The 21004-nt window shown below is 44.0% G+C and overlaps 2 protein-coding genes across 2 annotated transcripts in view; both read right to left on the bottom strand.

The window, feature by feature from the left end:
* Positions 1–564: 564 nt before the first annotated feature.
* Positions 565–21004, bottom strand: part of ZNF180 (zinc finger protein 180) — a 59311-nt gene continuing 38871 nt past the window's right edge. Inside the window, 3 exon segments of the mRNA XM_024768169.1 lie at positions 565–1962; positions 1965–2110; positions 2112–2300. Coding sequence (XP_024623937.1) covers positions 1640–1962; positions 1965–2110; positions 2112–2300 — 658 coding nt within the window. The 3' untranslated portion in view covers positions 565–1639.
* Positions 3302–15113, bottom strand: LOC112415271 (zinc finger protein 285-like). Its single transcript, XM_024768168.1, is given in 7 exon segments — positions 3302–3520; positions 5097–5962; positions 6629–6687; positions 7238–7288; positions 7426–7580; positions 14132–14189; positions 14878–15113. Coding segments are annotated over 2 exon segments (255 nt in total). The 5' UTR covers positions 5331–5962; positions 6629–6687; positions 7238–7288; positions 7426–7580; positions 14132–14189; positions 14878–15113; the 3' UTR covers positions 3302–3499.

Genomic DNA, 21004 nt, shown 5'->3' with positions numbered 1-21004 from the left:
AGGAGGATCCCACATGCCGCGGAGCGGCTGGGCCCGTGAACCATGGCCGCTGAGCCTGCGCGTCCGGAGCCTGTTGCTCCGCAATGGGAGAGGCCACAACAGTGAGAGGCCCGCGTACCGCAAGAAAAGAAGTCCTACCTACACCATTTAAATGCCTGCACTGCCACAGAGTGCCTCAAAGATTTAAGTTTTAGGGACCTCCCTGTTGGTCCAGTGGGTAAGACTCCACGCTTCCAATGCAGGAGCGCGGGTTCGAGCCCTGGTCAGGGAACTAGATCCCGCATGCATGTAGCAACTAAGAGTTCACATGCCGCAACTAAGAAGTCCGCAGGCCGGAACTAAAGATCCCTCATGCCACAATGAAGATCCTGCGTGCCGCAACTAAGAGCCGGCACAGCCTAAATAAATAAATAAATGTATTTTAAAAGTTTTGAACTCGAATTCTACTGTTGCTTCCCTATGTGGACGCCAGTGACTGTGAAATATGTTGCTATTAAATCCCTCTGTACTAGGCAGTACAGCCTAGGCAATGTTGTAACAAATAAACTGCCCAAATCCCAGTAGTGTAACACAATAAATGTTTATTTCTCACTCAAAAGAAACAAAAACAAAAAGTCCAACACAGACAGCCACCTTCCCATCTGGAAGAAACAGCCTCCAAAACCACCATGACAGGAAAGAGAAGCCTGGAGGACATGGACAGATGCTTGTAAGGGCCAGTCCTGGAAGTAGCACATATCACTTTTGCACACACTCCATTGGTTGAAACTCAATCACATGGGCCCACCCTTAACTGCAAGGCCTGCTGGGAAATGGAATCTTCCTATGTGCCCAGGAAATAGAACCAGTACGAATATGAATACGTATCACTAACTCTACCACACCCTAAAAATATCACTTCTACAGAGCTTCTCCTGTGTGGAAATTCTAATGGATTTGAAAACCTGAGTATGGCCTAATTCTTACCATACTAATAACATAGCTCTCCTGTCTGAGCACTATTTTGAATGTTCTTAACGGAGACTGTCTTTCTAGAGGAGACTCCAAAAACAAAAAACAGAATCACCTAAAGATTATGGCTGGACTGAAGTTCTTACTCTCCTCATCCCAATTAGAATGTCCTTCCTGGGCATACCCATTAATGGAAATTTGACCTGTAACTATTGCCACAAACAACCCATTTGTCAAGAATCACTTTCTAAATTCAATAAATAAATAAATAAATAAACAAACAAACAAAGCTTCAAAACCTAAAAAAAAAAATTACTTTCTTTGCCACGACAGCAGATGGCAGCTGATGAGAGCTTCAAGGAAGGTGTTGAGATCCACAGTGGTTTCCTGGAGTGCCCTTAAGAACCACGTGCTTCAGTGCGGCCAGCTGACATCACGGGTGGTCGTGTCCCTGTCCTTTGCTCCCCTCCGCCCTCCCAATGGCTGAGTAAGCCTCTGTCATCTGGAACACATAAGTGGCTTCTGTTTTCCTGATTGAACACAGACTGACTACATTTATAATGTTTCTGTTCTCTTGTGCAGTCTTGGCTGAGTACGAAGGTCTGAGCTACGTATTTCCTGAGCCTTGCCAGGCTCATGACATGCATAGTCCATCTCATCCCTACGTGCTGTCTGACGGGCAAGAGGATTAAGAGTTACGACCGAAGCCCTTCCCGCATCCTTTACACTTACAGGGCCTCTCTCCTGTGCGGACTCTGAGATGAACGTGAAGATCGGAGTTCCGAATGAAGCCACTCCCACACTCATCACATTTATGCGGTTTCTCTCGGGTGTGATCTCTCTGATGTAAGTGAAAATAGGAGCTGTAACTGAAGTCCTTACCGCACACTTGGCACATGTAAGGCTTTTCTCCCGTGTGAACCCTCCGGTGAGGGTGCAGAGACGAGCTGTAGGAGAAAGCCTTCCTGCACACGTCGGATTTGTAGGGTTTCTCCCCCGTGTGGACCTCTAGTGAATGTGCAGGTGTGTGACTTGGCTGAAGCCCTTTCCACACTTGCCACACCTATAAGGCTTCTCCCCCACGTGCAGCCTCCAGTGGACTTGGAGGACGGAGCTGGAGCCGAAGGATCTGCTGCACTTGCTGCATTTGTACTTCCTCTCCAGCGTGGACCCTCTGACGGACAAGAAGTCTGGAGCTCTGACCGAAGCCCTTCCCACACTCTGTGCATATATTGGGCCTTTCCCCTGTGTGGACTCCCTGGTGGATACACAGAAGCGACCTGAATCCGAACCCCTTCCCACACACGTCACACGTGTAGGGCATCTCCCCCGTGTGGACTCGGTGATGGCTGTGAAGAGAAGAACTGCGCTTTGCCACATTCAATGCCTTTATAGGGTTTGTCTCCCAAGGGGCCTTTCTGATTCCTGGGAAGGCCTGAGCTCTGTTTGCAGCCCTTAGCCCACTCCTGACCCTCACAAGTTTTCTCCCCTGAGTGGGTGTTATAGTGAACAGTAAGTCCTGAGCTCTGACTAAAGTCCTTTCCACACTGGTCATATTTCCAAGATTTTTCTCCTGTGTGAGCGCTGGGATGACCATGAGCATTTGCATCATCTATGAAACCCATTCTATAGTTATTACACCTGAAAGGTTGCCGCACTGCATAGACCACGTGACTGTGTTTGACTGCTGACTTCATAACCAAATGTTTCCCACAGCTGGTGTATCTGTAAGGTTCCTCTCCTTTACATTCTTGGAAATCATTACAATCACGTGAGGTCTGAAAGAAGCTGCCATCACACTGAGCACATCCATCCGATTTCTCTTCCATATGAATTCTCTTGTATACCTTCCCTGAGAATTCTCAGGCTCAATCATTACGTTGGCTTTCTTCCAAGATCCTGGGGTAAGGACCTGTGCCAGGCCTTTCCGAGCTGTGATGTCTTGGTTTTCTAAATTAATGGCATTTATTACATACCTTTCATTTTCAGACACTTCTGCCCACTCTTCACAGAGGGAAACATCTCCTTCTAAATACTGGGGACAGTCTCCTTGAAGATGCATGACATAATCCTGACTCACACTCAATTCACTGATCCTTCGTTTCCAAATCTGCCAAAAGTAGAGCACTTCTGGTGACAGGTAACTCAACCCTTTTTCCTGAAGGTTCGAAATGTTGTTTATAATCCTGTCTCCTATGAGGAGAAAGAGAATTTGGCTAAGTGAACAAGTAGATCATCTATCCAAAGGCTTTGAGAAAATGAAGTAGGATGGGATGAGAAGTTGCCACTGGCTCCTAGTCATATAGGAAACAATTAGAAACCCAGTAATTCTAATCGGTGAGCTGCTAATTAAAAACCAGGTATTGCAGGGAAATCAAAAGAAATCTTGGAAATAGTTTACAAAGGAAGAAATTCACCTCTCGGTTATAAGAGTAGTTGATAAAAAGCCTTTAATCATTTTACTACAGAAGGCATGGGGAATGCTCCCATATGATTCATGTAATATGCATAATAATGGAGTTCTGGACATGGTGAGAGGCACAAACGATCACAGGGACCTTCCAGGATCCTGTAAAAGGTTGCAAAAACAAGTAACAAGTCCTATTCCCTAACGATGTCCCTTCCCTTACATCACTGTTATATGGGATAGAACTATCATGTATGTTTGTGTACAACCTTCACAACTGTACAGGGTGGGCCTACAGCTGCAGTGGGGATTGAAACGGGGATAACATTGTGAAATATGAGACATCCTTTTTATCTTTCCTGAGGTTCCCTGGCTGCTTCATGAAGAGACAAAGTCCACCAAGATCCTGCCATCCAATTCCTTAACTTCCCCCCTTTGAGGTTACTGCAGAATCTCAAACAGCCATGGCTATGAGAATTGGCAGCATGAAACTGTCAATGGCCTGGCACCCAGGGAAGCAAGACTGTACTAAAGGGACATAAGAAACAGGGGTTTGAGGCAGAAGAGGATGGTCACACCCTTGGCACCCAAAAATAGGCTTCAAAATGTCACAAAAACCATGGTTAAAACCGTCTGGACACTGCTTCTGGTTCAAGGTAATTTTCTGAGTCATTTTACTGACAGTGACTCTGGTTCATAAGGTGGTGTCAGAGAAAAGGGAAACAGGTTTAAAGCAGCAGTTTTCCACCAGTTTTGACTGTACCCATAGTAAGAAAAGCATTTACACTGTGACCCAGTACCTACACGTAGACACATACCATAAACTAAAATCGTTTTATCAGCTGAGATTTGCCTTACCAGGTGCAATCTACTCTGATAAATCCTTTTGTGTTCTAGTCCGTTAATCTATTTTGCTTTTCAAAAACTGCTAGTTATGACATGGTCACTTGATTTCAGGACTCACCAATGGGGTTGCATCCTGCAGATTTAGCCCAAGGAGCCCTGTTTATAATCTATGGACATAGTGGTACTTAAGTGTCACCTGGTTATTACAAGCACAGGGTCTACAGCCAGATTGGGAAGGTTCAAATCCTAGTTCCTCTGACAAGCTGGGTGGCCCTGGACAAGTTACTTACCCACTCTGTGCCTCAGTTGTTTCCTCTGTAAAAGGGGGGCAATGATAGCAACTATCTCACAAACTAAACTGAGGTAATACATATCTGTATATGGGGCTCTGAGAAATTGAAATTAGGTTAGATATTGATCAGCACGGAAGCAAATCAGCAGACACTTATATTGCATTGACCACCAACCAGATCCTAATTTGGTTCCTTTAACACTAGTTTGTCCAAAACATTGGTTTCGCTCTAGAGGCAACCAAGGGACCAAGGCCTTGGTAATGTGTGAATTTTCTCAATCTCACTCTGAGAAATATGAGGAGAGAATGAGAGCCTAAACGTGTGAGGAGGTCAGGGTAGGCTTGCCAACTGCACCAGATACCCACAGGGCAGGGGGCGCAGCGTTGACAAGGGCTCCCTCACCAGCACCTTACAGGGTACCACCGGCTCACAGTTATCTGCTAAAACTCATGAACTGCAGGTTCCCACCTGCACGTGCATCTCTTAGGAGATTTCTCTCTGGTGGCCAAAGTTTCCCTTTGTGCTCCAACTGGAATATTCTATCTGGTTTGAAGCTGACCACTTGAGAAAACAGGACCAGTGGTTTGATGCTTACTTACAGGGAGGTCGCTGTCCTCACCCACAGAGACCAGGTTCCTGAAGTTCTCCAGCATCACGTCTTGGTACAGGTTTATCTGGGTGGAGTCCAACAGCGCCAGCTCTTCCTCGGTGAAGACCACAGCCACGTCCTTGAAGGTCACAGTTTCCTAAAACTTCAAGCACATGCCACATTCATCATCTGCACAAACGACCCCTGGAAGAAGAGCCACGTTGGAAGCTTTTGTGCCAGTCATTAAGTTGTGGTCTTCTTGCTCCAAACCCTCTTAGTTCCCTGACCAGGGATTGAACCCGGGGCCACGGCAGTGAAAGCACCAAGTCCTAACCACTGGACCGCCAGGGCATTCCTGCAAACTTTTTTCTATAATCTCTTTTCATTAGAGAAAGCTTTATAAAATAATATCATGTATGGAAAAAAGTACTTAAAACTCTGCATTCACTTTGACTTCTTTTCCCCCAATTTAAAGATAAGTTACAATATACACGTGTACATATAATGAGAGAGAGAGAGCGTGCACACATATTTCCATGTCCTAATATTTTCACCCACTTTATCTCACTTGATAGCAGCACAGGGTCGAGACAAGAGGACGAATGAAACCACGATAATCCACTGATCCAACACCAATCCAATGGATGGACATGGAGTCCACGCCACCATCTTTTTCTTTTTCACTGTTACAAACAATGCTGTGATGATCATTCTTTGAACACTTGCTCTGACTTAGAATTCTTGGAGTGGGAAATACTGGAGCAGAGGTTTGCAGAACTTCTACAAGGGCTGAAATGCCCCTGCAGTTGTGTGGATGTACCCATTTCTCCATATGTTAGCTAACAGTGAACACCGATCTTTCAAATCTTTGGTCATCTGCTAGGAAAAGAATCACATCTTGTTTCAATCTGCATCACTTTGATTACTAGAGGCTGATCATCTTTTCATATGATTATTGGTCATTTGTTTTTCCTCTTTTCTCCCTTCCTGAACATGAAGGCTCAGGTCTTTATTCCCAGCTCCTGTTTTTAAAATAAGGATATTAAAATTTTGTTGTGCATGAAGCTTTTTTCACCCAATATGCTGTCTTTTAACTTTGTTCATAGTATAAGTTTTGGTAGCGTGTATTACGTGGAGAATACAACATCTGGAAATGAATAAGAAGAAATGTCCCACTGAGGAGAAAAACCTGGGCAGAAAAGGAGGATTCATTATTTGGAGTCACTTCTCTACATAATGTGGGCTCAGGGCCCTGAGATGAAACCATTATTGACAGGCCGTATGTAGAGCAAACAGGCACATTACAGAGTCCTACAGACCTGGGCTCAAATCCAGGATTCACCACTCATTTCTTCATCTCTAAAGCAGAATCATACCACCTCTCTCACACAGGTATTTTGGGCATAAATGCACTGAGTAATGTACTGTGCTCACCTAATATGTTTTTTCCCCCTCTTTTTCCTTTTACCAAGGGAGGGACGTATGTTTACTCTCTGATGCCTTACGTTGTTATTTCTGGAGAGAAAAGAGAACTCGACCCACCTGAAACTTGGTTTTGTCTTGCCCGTCTTGGGAAAGGGCTGAGGCTTGAGAACGCAGAGCTGCAGGAGAAGAGAGAAGCATTAAGAAAGGTGGGGCCTGCCTGGGCGCTCTGACTACCCACCTGGACCTCAGGAATGTCTGACCCCTTACAGACTGGTTTCTTTTCACTGGACGCAGCTCTTCATCCACCTCACATTTCCTCTCTCCACACCCGACTTAGATTCTTCCCCACCCTTCATAAGCTCTCAACTCTTTCCTCCCGCCTTGAGGAGGAAAAAGTCTCCATGGTCACCCCTCCTCGGTTTCTGGAGCATCAGCAGTTTTATTTATTTTTATTAGGTTCCAGATGCGCAGGCTCAGTGGTTGTGGCTCATGGGCCCAGCTGCTCTGCGGCGTGGGGGATCCTCCCAGACCAGGGCTCAAACCTGTGTCCCCTGCACTAGCAGGCAGACTCTCAACCACTGCGCCACCAGCGAAGCCCAGCAGTTTTATTTATTCTCTGATCTTCCTAAACTGGAGAAGCAGAAGATCCAGTGGTTCTTCATTCTTGAGACTGTCCAAGCTCTGATGAGGAGCTTCAGATGGATACCTTGGCTCCCAAGTACCTACCTCCACCTCCACTCTCCAGAGCCTGCTTCTTGGTTTCCATGTTCCAGAGACCTGTGGGCTCAAGAAGGAACTTGACTTTATCTGAGTTCTTTCTTCTGGCCCCAAAGTTCACACCCTCTGGATGCCATTCATTCAGAGGATATGTACTGAACGGCTATATGCACAGTCCCTGCTCTGGGGGAACTCACAGTCCAGAGAGCCACGAATGTCGCAGATGGCTGTACAGTCAGAGGAGTGTCTGCAGGGAGGGCCCAGCAGCAGGAATCTTGCAGCGAGACACAGGGCCTTACAGAAGGGTACAGATCCCACAAACATACAGGATCTGTGCCCTGTGAAATAAAACCTGGAATGTAAAAGCTTCACTAACGCAACAGTCTGGGGATTGCAAAAATAAAAAATCCACATCCCTGTCCTCAAGGATTCTAAAAATCAGGATATGCCAATGGAATGCTACTCAGCCATAAAAAAAGAATGAAATAATGCCAGTTGCAGCAACATCGACGGACCTACAGATTACCATACTAAGTGAAATAAGTCAGACAGAGAAAGACAAATACCATATAATATCACTTACATGTGGAATCTAAAATACAACACAAATGAACTTATCTACGAAACAGAAACAGACTCACAAACATAGAGAACAGATTTGTGGTTGCTGGTGGAGGGGGCGGGGAGGGATGGAGTGGGAGTTTGGGATTAGCAGATGCAAACTGTTACATATAGGATGGATAAACAACAAGGTCATACTGTATATCACAGGACCTATATCCTGTGATAAACCATAATGAAAAAGAATGTGAGGGACTTCCCTAGTGGCACAGTGGTTAAGACTCTGTGATCCCAATGTAGGGGGCCTGGGTTTGATCCCTGGCCAGGGAACTAGATCCCACATGCATGTTGCAACTAAGAGTTCACATGCCACAATTAAGGAGCCTGAGTGTCGCAACTAAGGAGCCCACATGCCGCAACTAAGGAGCCCGCCTGCCGCAACTAAGACCCGGCACAACCAAATAAATAAATAAATAAATATTAAAAAAAAAAGAATATGAAAAAGAGTGTATATGAATGTGTAACTGAATTGCTTTGCTGTATAGCAGGAATTAACACAACACTGTAAATCAACTATTCTTCAATAAAATAAATTTTTAAAAATAAAAATAAAAATCAGGATATGGATGAGCAAATGTCTTCTAAATCAGAGTTTGTAACCTCTCCTGTTCCATGACCTCCTTTGACAGTTGGTTGATATTTATGGACTTCTGTTCAGAATAATGTTTTAAATGCATAAAATAAAACACAGGATGATTTTAAAAGCTAATTACACTTAAAGACAACCTTCAAAAATATTAAAACATCAAGTGTGTGCTTCATTATTAATTATCAAGAATGAATCAACTACTGTAATTTCAAAATAGTAATGAGCAGAAGCAATATTTTGATACATCTACACCAACTGTATTATAAGAATATCTATGATTTATGGGACTTCCCTGGTGGCGCAGTGGTTAAGAATCTTCCTGTCAATGCAGGGGACATGGGTTTGATCCCTGGTCCAGGAAGATCCCACATGCTGCGGAGCAACTAAGCCCATGCACCACAACTAAGCCTGCGCTCTAAAGTCCGCGAGCCACAACTACTGAGCCCACGTGCCACAACTACTGAAGCTGCGTGCCCAGAGCCTGTGCTCCACAACAAGAGAAGCCACCGCAATAAGAAGCCCATGCACCGCAACGAAGAGCAGCCCACACTTGCCGCGACTAGAGAAAGAGAAAGCCCATGTGTAGCCACAAAGACCCAACGCAGCCAAAAACAAATAAATTAATAATTAGAAAAAGAATATCTATGATTTACATGGATAACAGAGTCACAGGTTCTGCTAATACTATTGCGGTTTGCTGCCTACATTCATAATGGAAGGAAATGCTGATTTTCAGTTTGACCAGTATACATTTTTTTCCCACTCAAGTTCATGGACCTACTGCATTACACCATGGACTCGAGTTCAAGAACTCCTTTTCTAATGAAGCCTTCTCCTGCCAGCACCAGATAGGATGAACCACTCTGGGACCCAGCCACACGATGTTTACAATGCTGGCTTAGGGCTTCCCTGGTGGCACAATGGTTGAGAGTCCGCCTGCAGATGCAGGGGACGTGAGTTCGTGCCCCGGTCCGGGAGGATCCCACGTGCCGCGGAGCAGCTGGGCCCGTGGGCCGTGGCCACTGAGCCTGCGCGTCCGGAGCCTGTGCTCCGCAATGGGAGAGGCCACAACAGTGAGAGGCCCGCACCGAAAAAAAAAAAAAAATGCTGTTTTAGCACCTTTCACACAGCCTGCCTTGTTAACATCTCTAAATCACTGATGGACTCCAGTCTTCTTCCTTTATTTATCTTCACTATCTTGGACAGGTGTGGCCCCTCGGATGCACTTAGCAGATCCCATCAACAGGCTGTGATGCACCCAGAAGAACAGAACTCTTGAAATCAGCCTGGAGCTAGTGAGTAGTAATGCAAAGACACTGACCGGGAGCTTCCGCCTTCCCTTACCTGTTTTTCCCTTAGATCCAAGCCACAGGGCAAATTCAGACAGATACACCTGCTTGGGATGTCCACTCTAAGATGCTCCCTGGATTGTGGCGCTTCAGGAGCTCAGGTGTCCACCTTTCCTCTAACCACCTGTCCTGGACCTTCACACAGCCTGTCTCACACCACGTGTGCCCTGCCCTGCACTAGGATCGCTCTCTCCGAAGCAAATGTGGAAGACTGGTTCACCTGCTGACCTCCTGTATGGAGGATAAAGGGCAAAGGAAAGCAGAGGTCAGGTCTGTAACAAGTCCTCCGCAACAATGCCTTTCAAACTCAACTCTTGATCCTCCAGGACTGTGCTTTGCAAACTTTAGAGTTTTTAAAAATCACCACAAGAGATTGCAAAAACAGACTGCTGGATGCCACCTCCAAAGATTCTGATGCAAGAGCTCTGCAGTGGAGCCCAGGAATCTGTAGTTCTAACAAGTTTCCAGGTGATGCTGATACAGCTGCTCCAGGGACCACCCTTTAAGCAGCACGTGCTAAGATACTCTTTGCTGATTTCCAAGGTTTCCAGGGGCTTCTAGTTTGTACAGAATTTCCTTCTGGTTCCTCCTCATGTCCCTGACCTCCAAGAGTTAGGGCTGCCTCAAGATTCAGTCCAGGAAGTTCTTCTCTATCTCAACTCATCACACACTTGGTGAACACATTCGACTTCATGACTTCAAAGTGCATCCATATGCTGATGACTCAATGCCAACTTGACGGCTCCACTCGGGTGTCTAAAAGGTGTCTCAAACATGCCCCCAAACCAAATTCCAGATTTGCCTCTAGAGGTCCCCCTCCCCTTTCAAATCCCTTTCAAATAAGCAGGCGATATATTCTGGAGCAATCCTTGATTTCTCTCTTTTTCATACTCCACATACAATCAGCAGCAAGAACCTTCAAATTATAGCCAGACTCAGACCAATTCTTCTTGCTGTCACCATCCAAACCACCATCTTCTCTGCCTGAAATACTCCAGTAGCCTCCTAACTGGTCTGATTCTATTCCAGTCCTGTCTGCAAGTCTATTTCCTACAAAGCAGCCACAGTGGTCTCTCTTTTTTTTTTAATTAAAAAATACTTGATTGTTAAAAAATGCAACCAGGGCTTCCATGGTGGCGCAGTGGTTAAGAATCCGCCTGCCAATGCAGTGAACACGGGTTCGAGCCCTGGTCCGGGAAGATCCCACATGCCGCAGAGCAACTAAGCCCATGCGCCACAACTACTGAGCCTGCGCTCTAGAGTCCGCGAGCCACAACTACTGAAGCCCACGTGCTTAGAGCCCGTGCTCTGCAGCAAGAGAAGCCACCGCAATGAGAAACCCACGCACTGCAACGAAGAGTAGCCCCCGCTCGCCGCAACTAGAGAAAAGCCCACGTACAGCAACAAAGACCCAACGCAGCCAAAAATAAAATAAATAAATTTTAAAAAATGCTAACCATGGTTTGAGCTTTCAGAGAGTAATAATATTTTGTCTGGTGGAGGGTCCTGCCTTCATGCTGACGCTGCTGACAGATCAGGATGGTGGTTGCTGAAGGTTGGGGTGGAGGTGGTAATTTCTTAAAATAAAACAATGAAGTTTTAAAAATATAAAGTCACGTCACTTCTGTGGCCAAAACCTTCACTTGACTCAAAACCTTCGTCCTTTCAATGGCCAAACGACCTTACACTATGAGGCCTCCCAAGACCCCATTTCCTACTTATCCTTCCTCTTTCTCACTCTCATCAGCCTCTCTGGCCTTCGTACTGGTTTTCAAATAGACCAGTCATACGCCCACCTCAGGGCCTTCACTGCCATTCCCTTTCCCCAGATGTCCACAGGCCCCCTACCTCCTTTGGGTCCCTACTCAGGCACCACCTTCTCGGTGACAGCACCCCTGGTTATCCCACTTAGAGCTGCCAGTCCCTCCGCCAGCACTCCCAAAGCCCTTTTCCTGCTTCGTTTTTCTCCATGAAACTTATCATCTAAACTTCCACCTGTTTTTCTTGTTTACTGTCTTTCTGCGCCCACTAGAACGTGAGCTCTCTGAGGGCTGGGATTTCAGTCTGCTCCTGGCACAATGTAGGTGCTCAATAAATATTTATTAAAAAAAGTTTTTTTTATTATTGAAGTATAGTTGATTTACAATGTTGTGTTAATTTCTGCTGTATAGCAAAGTGACTCAGTTATACACATATATACATTCTTTTTTATACTCTTTTCTATTATGGTTTATCCCAGGACATTGAATATAGTTCCCTGTGCTATACAGTAGGACCTTGTTGTCCATCCATTCTATAGATAATAGTTTGCATCTACTAACCCCAAACTCCCAATCCATCCCTCCCCCACCCCTCAATAAATATTTAAATGGAGACTGGGACTTGCCTGAAGTCAGCCTGCTGCTACCTGGATCCTGGGTCTGCTGATACCAGTTATAGAGCAGAATGGCTTTTGTTCCCCAGCTCGTTCACTTAGTAAATTACATGCTAAGGACCATGTGGGGTGTGTCGGGACACAATGGTGATCAGGGCAGGAAAGGATTCTGCACTCAAGCTGACATTCCAGCTGGGACGACAGCACACATTGACTGAAATTCTACCATATGACAGCTCGTGGGATATAAAGAAAGATACCGTCCCTGACCATGTGGTGCTCACACTGCAGGGAGAAAGAGGACGACAGAAATAATTGGTGACAAAGGCGGTGGGATGAAGAGATAACGGGAATAATAGATACTGCAAAGGTAGAAATAACAGATGAATAAAATTATGGTGAATAAGATTATGTACGGGGATGAAAAGGAGGAGAACTCAAATGTGAGTCTGGGTTGAAGCTTGAGGAAAATGGGGAAATTATGTTGTTTTAACCTAGATAGCAAAAGGAGGAGCCAGGTTTTGGAAGTTACAGCTCTTGTCTCTCCATATTGGGAGCTGTGCAATGGCTTGGCTTCAAATTCTGGCTCAGCCACTTGGTAGCTGCACTAACACTAGAAGAGTGACAAACCTCTGAGTCGTTCTTTCTTCTGTTAAATGAAGATAACAGTCCTTACTTGCAGAGTGGAAAGAATTAATTCTTTCTCATACACGTATACATGCCTACCTATTTGAATGAAGCTCATAGCCCAGTTCTTGGCACATAGAAAATCCTCTATAAACTATTATCATTGCTGTTATTCATTCATCCCCAGGCACTAACCTCGGAATACAAGCATCCCTTCATTTAACAAATATACGTTCAGTGCCTAACTACATCTTGGATGCTACCACAAACACTGGGGATGCAGCAGTAAATAAGACGGGCAAGGTACTTGTTCTTATGCCTTCTGGTGGGTAAACAAATCTACAAAGGTGATCAGCGATTACAAAAAGGGCAATGAAGAAAAGGAAACACATGTGACAGATTCTTGTTTAACCCCCAGAATGTAAGTTCTCTCAGACAAAAACATTGGAGGCAGGTTTGGGAGGGGCAACATTAAATCAGGTGGTCATGGAAGGTCTCTAAGACCCGCATGAAAATAAGTCAGTTGTGTAAAGATCCGGCATGAGAAGAGTACAGGGGGAAGTGCAAGGACAAAGGCCCTGACTTCTGGTGATAACATCTCCTGGCCAAGTGACACTTGTTAGGTTTCTTAACCTTTCTAAGCCTCAGTATTCTTATCTTCCTCAGTATCTAAGCCTCAGTATTCTTATCTGTAACATGGGACTAATATTATCTAACTTCTGCAGTTGCTGAGCAAATTAAATATATATTAATTTACTCAGGGACTTCCCTGGTGATCCAGTGGCTAAGACTCCGCACTCCCAATGCAGGGGGGGCCTGGGTTCGATCCCTGGTCAGGGAACTAGATCCCACATGCCACAACTAAGACCACGGTGCAGCCAAATAGATAAATAAATAGAAAAATTAATTTACTCATTCAAATATTTATTGACAGGCTACTATATGCCACACACTGTTCCAGGGACCAGGGATACAGCAGTGAAAGCCCTCAACATAATAACTGTTATATAATAAGCACTTAATTAATGCATATCATTAGTTACTGCTATTACCCCTTTCCTACACGTAGCACATCCTTGAAACAGTGTAAGCCTGAGCGATCTACTGATCAAATGAACCACTACTAGAGGCCAAGGAGAGAACATACGAATAAGACACCAGGAAATTCCCCAACCTTAGAAGAAACCCATTTCTGAAGGAAGGGGGTAAGCCTGAGGGGCCTGAACGGGACATGTGTCAAAACCATGGGATAAATAATGAGGTCGGAAAAACAGGTCTCCATCTGGGAAGACAGCAAGCATTGACATAAAACAACAACAACAAGAGACCAAAGTCCTACTCACCTGGAGCTCCAATGGCAAGAGCCCTGGGATTGTTCCTTCCTCTTTGATGCAGTTCTCTCTGGCAAAGGAACAGTTGGAAGAGAGCAAGAAAATAAATGAGCCATGAGATAACATGATGTTATCATAATTCCCAACACATCACAGGGAAACATCTCTGAGCACCAGCTGGATGTAATCTACTCCTCCCTTTAACCTACCCTTCCTGTAATCTACTCCTATTACTTCCTTCAGGTGTCCTGGAAAGGGACCACCCTCCCTACAGGACTCAGAGAGAAGGGCCCATGCCAGTCCTGCTTTGTGCCTTGTCTGCAAGCCTGCACTCACTGTAGCTCCCAGGAGACAAAAAGAATCAGGACACAGTCTCGAATTGAATTCAGAGCTGTGACTCCCACATGCTATGTGACATTTAAATTTTGGGGGGCGGGGGAAGGATTTTTTTATTGAAGTATAGTTGATGTACAATATTATATGTTACAGGTGTACAATTTAGTGATTCACAAGTTTTGAAGGTTATACTCCATTTATAGTTATTATAAAATGTTGGCTATATTCCCTTTGTTGTGTAATAAATCCTTGTAGCTTATTTTATACACAACAGTTTGTACCTCTTAATCCCCTACCCCAATCTTGCCCCTCTCCCCACTGGTAACCACTAGTTTGGTCTCTGTATCAGTTTGTGACATTTAGAGCGGAATTCAACCTGTGTGTACCTCAGACGCGACAAAAACCAGACCCAGCAGCAATACATCAGCAAAAGAATCTTTCACAACTTGCACGGTGCTTTAAAATTCTCCAAGGAACACATACAGAACATGAAGATTCAACTTCAGCAGCTCTTTACAGAAATGCCTTCACAGACAGAAATCTCTGAAATTAGTACATAAGTGGGTGGGTGGCTACCGTGAAAGAATTCAAGATACCATCCATTCGCGACTGCCTGGATTGGAGTCTCCCAAACGGGAGATGCCCGTCTCAGAGTCAGAGCTGCCGGCCTCAAACTGCTCCTTCTAAGCCTGAGGAGTACCAAGGGCTGCCGGTCGGGACGCTCGGCGACCCGCTTCCTCAAACCCTTCCTTCGCCAAGCCGAGCTCGTTGAAATTCCCTGGTTCCGACCCTCCGCCATTCGCCGCCCTTTCCCCCTCAGATCCTTGAGATCTGGCCCCTGTGCCTGCGGCCGGGACAAAGACCTCCAAGAACACTCACGTCCCTTTCCCTACTCACCGTCGCATAAGAAACCAAGGCAGTGGTGCGCCGACCGGAAGCGGAAGTGGGCGACTAGGGAGGGACCGGACTACACTTACCAGAACCCTCTGCGGCGCGCTGTCTTTGAGGCCAGATGGTGATGGAAATAAGCGTCCGCCTGGAGCTTTGCCAGACGCATGGCGGAGGGCAGGGGGCGCTCAAGGTTGCAGCGCTCAGCTTTGCACCGCTACACTTTTCTTTCCTTAAAACAATAAGAGTTGGGACTTTCCTGGTGGCGCAGTGGTTAAGAATACGCCTGCCAATGAAGGGGACATAGGTTCAAGCCCTGCTCCCGAAAGAGGCTACATGCTGCGGAACAACTAAGTGCGTGCGCCGCAACTACTGAGCCCGCCACAACTACTGCGCCTGCGCTCTAGAGCCAGCGAGCCGCAACTACTGAGCCCGCGTACCACAACTACTGAAGCCCACACACCTACAGCCCGTCCCCTGCAAGAAGAGAAGCCACACCAATGAGAAGCCCATGCACCACAAGGAAGAGTAGCCCCCGCTCACCACAACTAGATGAAAGCTCGCACGCAGCAACGAAGACCCAATGCAGTCATAAGTAAATAAACTTACTTTTAAAAAGTTACCACTCACTACTAACGTGTTCACATTGTAGGAAATCTGACAATATTCTCAAACAAATCCACAATCCCTTACAGGGGATACAAAGCATTACTGATGCTTTGGTGTAAACTATATATAATTATTATATATTTATATATATTAAGTATATAACTTACATATAAAAATCATATGTATTATATATGTATACATATTGTATTATATTACATATTTACATATATATATATAATTCCAAAATAGTGCATGGTCAATGTTAAGAAAACACAGGAGAAAAGTAAGGGAAAAAAAAGGAAAAATGTAAGAAAAAAGGACGAAATTAAAGTCATCTGTAATCCTAGCACCCAGAAACAATCATCATTAATATCTTGGCCCATTTACTTCTCGATCCTCTATGAGAGTAAATATGTATTAAAAATATTTTTCTCCCCACAAAATTGGCATATTTTGGAACTTTTTTCTTTCACTTTATATATCATGAGTAGCTTTCCACGTTACTAAATAATGGAATCATTTAAAGTGGTTGCCTAGGATTGTTTAGTTTTAGATGTTACAGCCTTGTCCTCCAATGAAGTTATGCTTCCAGTCTTAGTGTATCAAAACTAGGGATAATTTTCTTGAAATTTTCCCAATTTGATAAACCAAACACAGTGTCTCATTATGGAGATGTTGAACAGATGTTAATATATCAGTGGTGGGTGAATTGCCTATTTATATAGCCTTTGCCCAGTTTTCATAACTGATTTGAAATGTTACCATGTCAAATACTAATTATGGTTCATACTCAAATGTACGTTCTGAATGCTCTGTTTTCTTCTAGGGATTATTCCAGCTGTTTGGGTTTTAAGCTCTTTCTTTTTTTCTGTTTTGTTTCCTCTGTAGGTTTATCCTGTTTTCATCTTATCTCCATTCCTACTGATTTCTTAATCCTCAATTGTTTTTCATTCCACTTCCCAATTTGAGTTCTATGATTCATGTATTGGTTATATTTTGCTGTTGTGATAACAAGCATTTAAGGTTATGGAAACTGCTAAAGATTTTGGCAAACTATAAAATTTAATATTCCCTGTTTAGATCACTGCTTTCCTCTACCTTACATGAACATCCTTTAATTGTGAGTTTAAGTTCCCTTATACACCAAGATTAAATAGTAAGAGATTTTAATCTTGCTAGTGATGGTTTTAATTAGTTTTTGTTTTAGTGTCTTGACATATAAAAATTTTAACTGAATGATTTCTGTGTTATTCTATATATATATACATGTATATGTGTATTTTACAATTTAATATTTTGTTTCCTCATTGCTTTTTGGTCATAGACAGTAGATCACAATCCAATCTGCTTAGCTGAATTTCCAGAGAAATTATAATAAATATATATTCCCAGCCCAACATCCTACTTTTAACTCACTTAATCACAAATCTAGGATAGGGCACAGGAAATAGCATAATTTTAGCCAGGGAAAATTTGAAATTGGCTGTTTTAGGAAGCTCTGGTCTACAAACTGTAAACAAGCCATATGTATTTCAATATAAGGTATCATCTCCTGAAGCTCTACCATTTTATCCGTTATGTTATTGTATGAAGATGACTGAATATGTGGGTCAGTTCCTATGTGTATTTTACTTTTTCTACTGAATGCAAGAGGTGTGGTTACCCCCCAATTCTTCTCTATCACTAACCATTCATGATTATTATATTTATATAAGCATTATGGTTGGTACTTTTTTCCAGTAAACATTGATCTTTTCCTATTTAGTGCTCTTGACTTGATTTTTTTTTTTTTTTTTTTTTTTTGGTTGGGGCTGCCTTTTGTTTATTTATTTAACCAGCTTTACTGAGATATAAATGACAAATAACATCGTGTAAAGTTAAGGTGTACAATGTCATGATTTGGTATATGTCTACATTGTGATATATAAGGTTAGTGAACACATCCATCACCTCATATAGTTACCTTGCTTTTTTGTGGTGAGAACATTAAGATTTGCTCTCTTAGCTTATTTCAAGTATACAGTAAAGTATTGTTAACTTTAGTCACCATGCTGACCATTAGATCCCCTGAACTTATTCATCTTATAACTGAATGTTTGTGCTCTTTGGCCAATATCTTCCCATTTCCCCCACCTCCCAGCCCCTGACAACCACCAATCTACTCTTTGTTTCTATGAGTTCAGCCTTTTTAGACTCCACGTGTAAGTGAGATCATACAGTATTTGTTCTCTGTCTTTGCATTTGCCCTAAGTAAAAAAGGTCACCTTTTAAAAGTCCTGAGTGGCTAAAAACAAATATCCGAACTCCTTGCTGAGATCCCTTACAGAGGACTTCTCGCGCCTTCTTTTTTTTTTTTTAAGTATTTACAAAGTTGTGTTCTTCTTTATCCATTCATCTGTCGATGGACATTTAGGTTGTTTCCATGTCTTGGCTATTGTAAATAGCACTACTATGAATATAGGGATGTATGTATCTTTTCAAACTAGAGTTCTATCTGGATATATGCCCAGGAGTGGGACTGCTGGATCATGTGCTTGCCTTCTTGTATATACTTGAGTACCTAGAAAAAGAACCTGATAGATCATAGTGATTATGTGGCAGGTCCCCTTTACTACTATAGTCGAACAAATGACCACAGACTTCGTGCCTTAAAACAACTACTTTATTACGCTCATGGGTTCTCTGGGTCATGAATTGGAAAGGGGACAGCAAGGATGGCTTTCCTCTGTTCCATGATGTCTGGAGCCTCAGCTGGGAAGACCCACAGGCTGGGTGGTAACTTGACAGCTGGGGAATGGAATTACATGACTGGTAGTTGGTGGAGATGGTCAGCTGGGACCTCAGCTGGGGCTGTCAACTACAATACCTACACGTGGCCTCTCCACGTGGTTTCCAAGCCTGCTTCACAGCACGGCGGCTGTCTTCCAAGTGCGAGTGCTCCAAGAGAACAAGGGGAAAGCTGCATCACTTTTTATGATTTGGCATCGAAAGTCACATATAGTGTTGCTGTCATCATCATCAAAAGCCAGTTCAGATTCAAGGGCAAAGAAGATCAACGCCCCTCCCCCAACCTCTCAGTGGGAGGAATGTTAAAGTCACAGTGTAAGAAAAGTATGGATTTTAGAGGATTTGTTGGAAAATATAATCTGCCATATGGTGCTTCCCCCGAAGTTATATTTTCTTCCCTTTCTTTTCCCATTTAGCCCACTTGGAATACAAATGAGGATCTGTCCACATGGCAACCGTATCAATCAGCTATACTAACTCCTTATTCTCAGAAACCTCACTTTGATGCCTAGGGGGCGTGGTCCTCTCCCTCCATCTTTAAAACCAACAATGGATCACTCTGCCCTGACACTTCTGCCTACCTCTTCCCTATTTACGGATACTTGTGATTATGTTGGGCCACCAGTACTCAGGGTAATCTCCTTACATTAAGAGCATCAGATTCGTAACCTTAATTCCATCTGCTATGACCTACCCAAGTAACACAGCCAGTAAGATGCCCATGAAATGTTGAAACGAATTTGTAATCAGCAATTCTTGGCTTCAAAGCTTGTGTTCTCTTCCCTAAATCCCGCTGCCCCATCGCAGAAACATCGGAGTGCAGGAAAATCTGAGGTTGAAGGTTGATTCGTTGACTGAATGATATCTACATCCACCCCTCACATTGAAGGATGTGGGTGGTAGAGGATTCTTAGAAAATTTCTTCCTTGCTCCTCTGGAAAAGTTACAGGATGCCTTTCTCTCTCAGTTCAAATGGTAATGATAAAGCTGTGGACCACATCACATAACTCTGAGAAGAAACCATACATTGAAGCATTTCTTGTGGACAGCAGAGAGACGAAATCAAAGTGAACCTTGATGATATTGTTAAACCAACACACCAACGGAACAACAGCAAAAGCCACCCCAAATGTGGAATAAAACTTTCTGGTGATTGTGGGTGAAAGCATTACCTCCGATAGAGAAGTGGACAGTATTAACCTTGATATAGTCTCTGTAACAACTACTTTATTATGCTCAGGGGTTCTCCAGCGTGACACATGATTTTTGTATCCAAAAATCATGTCAGAGGTGGACAGTATTTTCAGTGATAAAAAATGTGATAATGATTATGTCATGGGAATAAGCATGAATTGTTCAATGTGAAATCCTCTTTGCTTTTTTCAGATATGAAACAGTGTGGCGTGCTCAAGTCATTAGTACACAAACGCTGAGAGACTGCTGTCTCCCCAAAATCGTGACCTTCCTGGCATTTGAAGACACTGTAGGGATGGTGCTGGCCTGCACTGCTCTTTCCTTGTCTGTACTCACAGCAGTGATTCTCGGGATCTTTGTGAAAGATCAAGAAACCTCCACTGTCAAGGTCAAAAACTGGGTACTCAGCTACCTTCGGCTCATTTCTCATTCTCCACTTCTTCTGCTCCTTACTTTTCATTGGTCAGCCTAACATGGTAAACTGCATCCTCCAACAAATGACATTTGGAGTTGTATGTACTATGTATCTCTACTATTTGGCCCAAACAATCACTGTGGTTGGTTCTAGGCTTCAAGGCCATGGTATCGGGGAGAAGGATGAGGTGGTACTTGTTATCAGGTGCTCCTACCCCTGTCATTCCCACCTGCTCTCTGGATTAAGGGATCCTCTAAGGCAGGAGGGTCACACTGCCAAGCCAAGGGGTGCCTGTGGCCAATGTGGTAAAGTCGGCCATTAGAAGTGTCCCTTCTGCGGGCAAAGTGTGTGACAGTAGCTGGGGGACACGGGATTCTCTGAGGGCTGTGGGTGAAAAGATAAGGGACATGGGGGAGGAAGTTGGTGAGTTCTGTGAGTTAGTAGGTGTTTCCTGTGGGCGATGGGCTGACTCCTGCAGAAATCTGGGGATGGTAAGAGAGTAGCATGTAGTTTGGTGAGTCAGGGCTGGGGGAGCCTTCAGGGGAGAAGCCAGATGGGACTTCACTCTCTTTAGATGAAGACATGATTGAGGAGCCTGCAGCTCCCAGAGCCTCCTCCTTTTTTTTTTTTATGACCCCACAAATGGAGAGCAGTGT

This window comes from Neophocaena asiaeorientalis, unplaced genomic scaffold (assembly GCF_003031525.2).
Source record: "Neophocaena asiaeorientalis asiaeorientalis breed wild unplaced genomic scaffold, Neophocaena_asiaeorientalis_V1.1 scaffold629, whole genome shotgun sequence".
In the NCBI taxonomy this organism is placed as follows: Eukaryota; Metazoa; Chordata; class Mammalia; order Artiodactyla; family Phocoenidae; genus Neophocaena; species Neophocaena asiaeorientalis.
The sequence above is the reverse complement of the archived record's forward strand: the minus strand, read 5'-3'. Positions and strand labels throughout refer to the sequence as shown.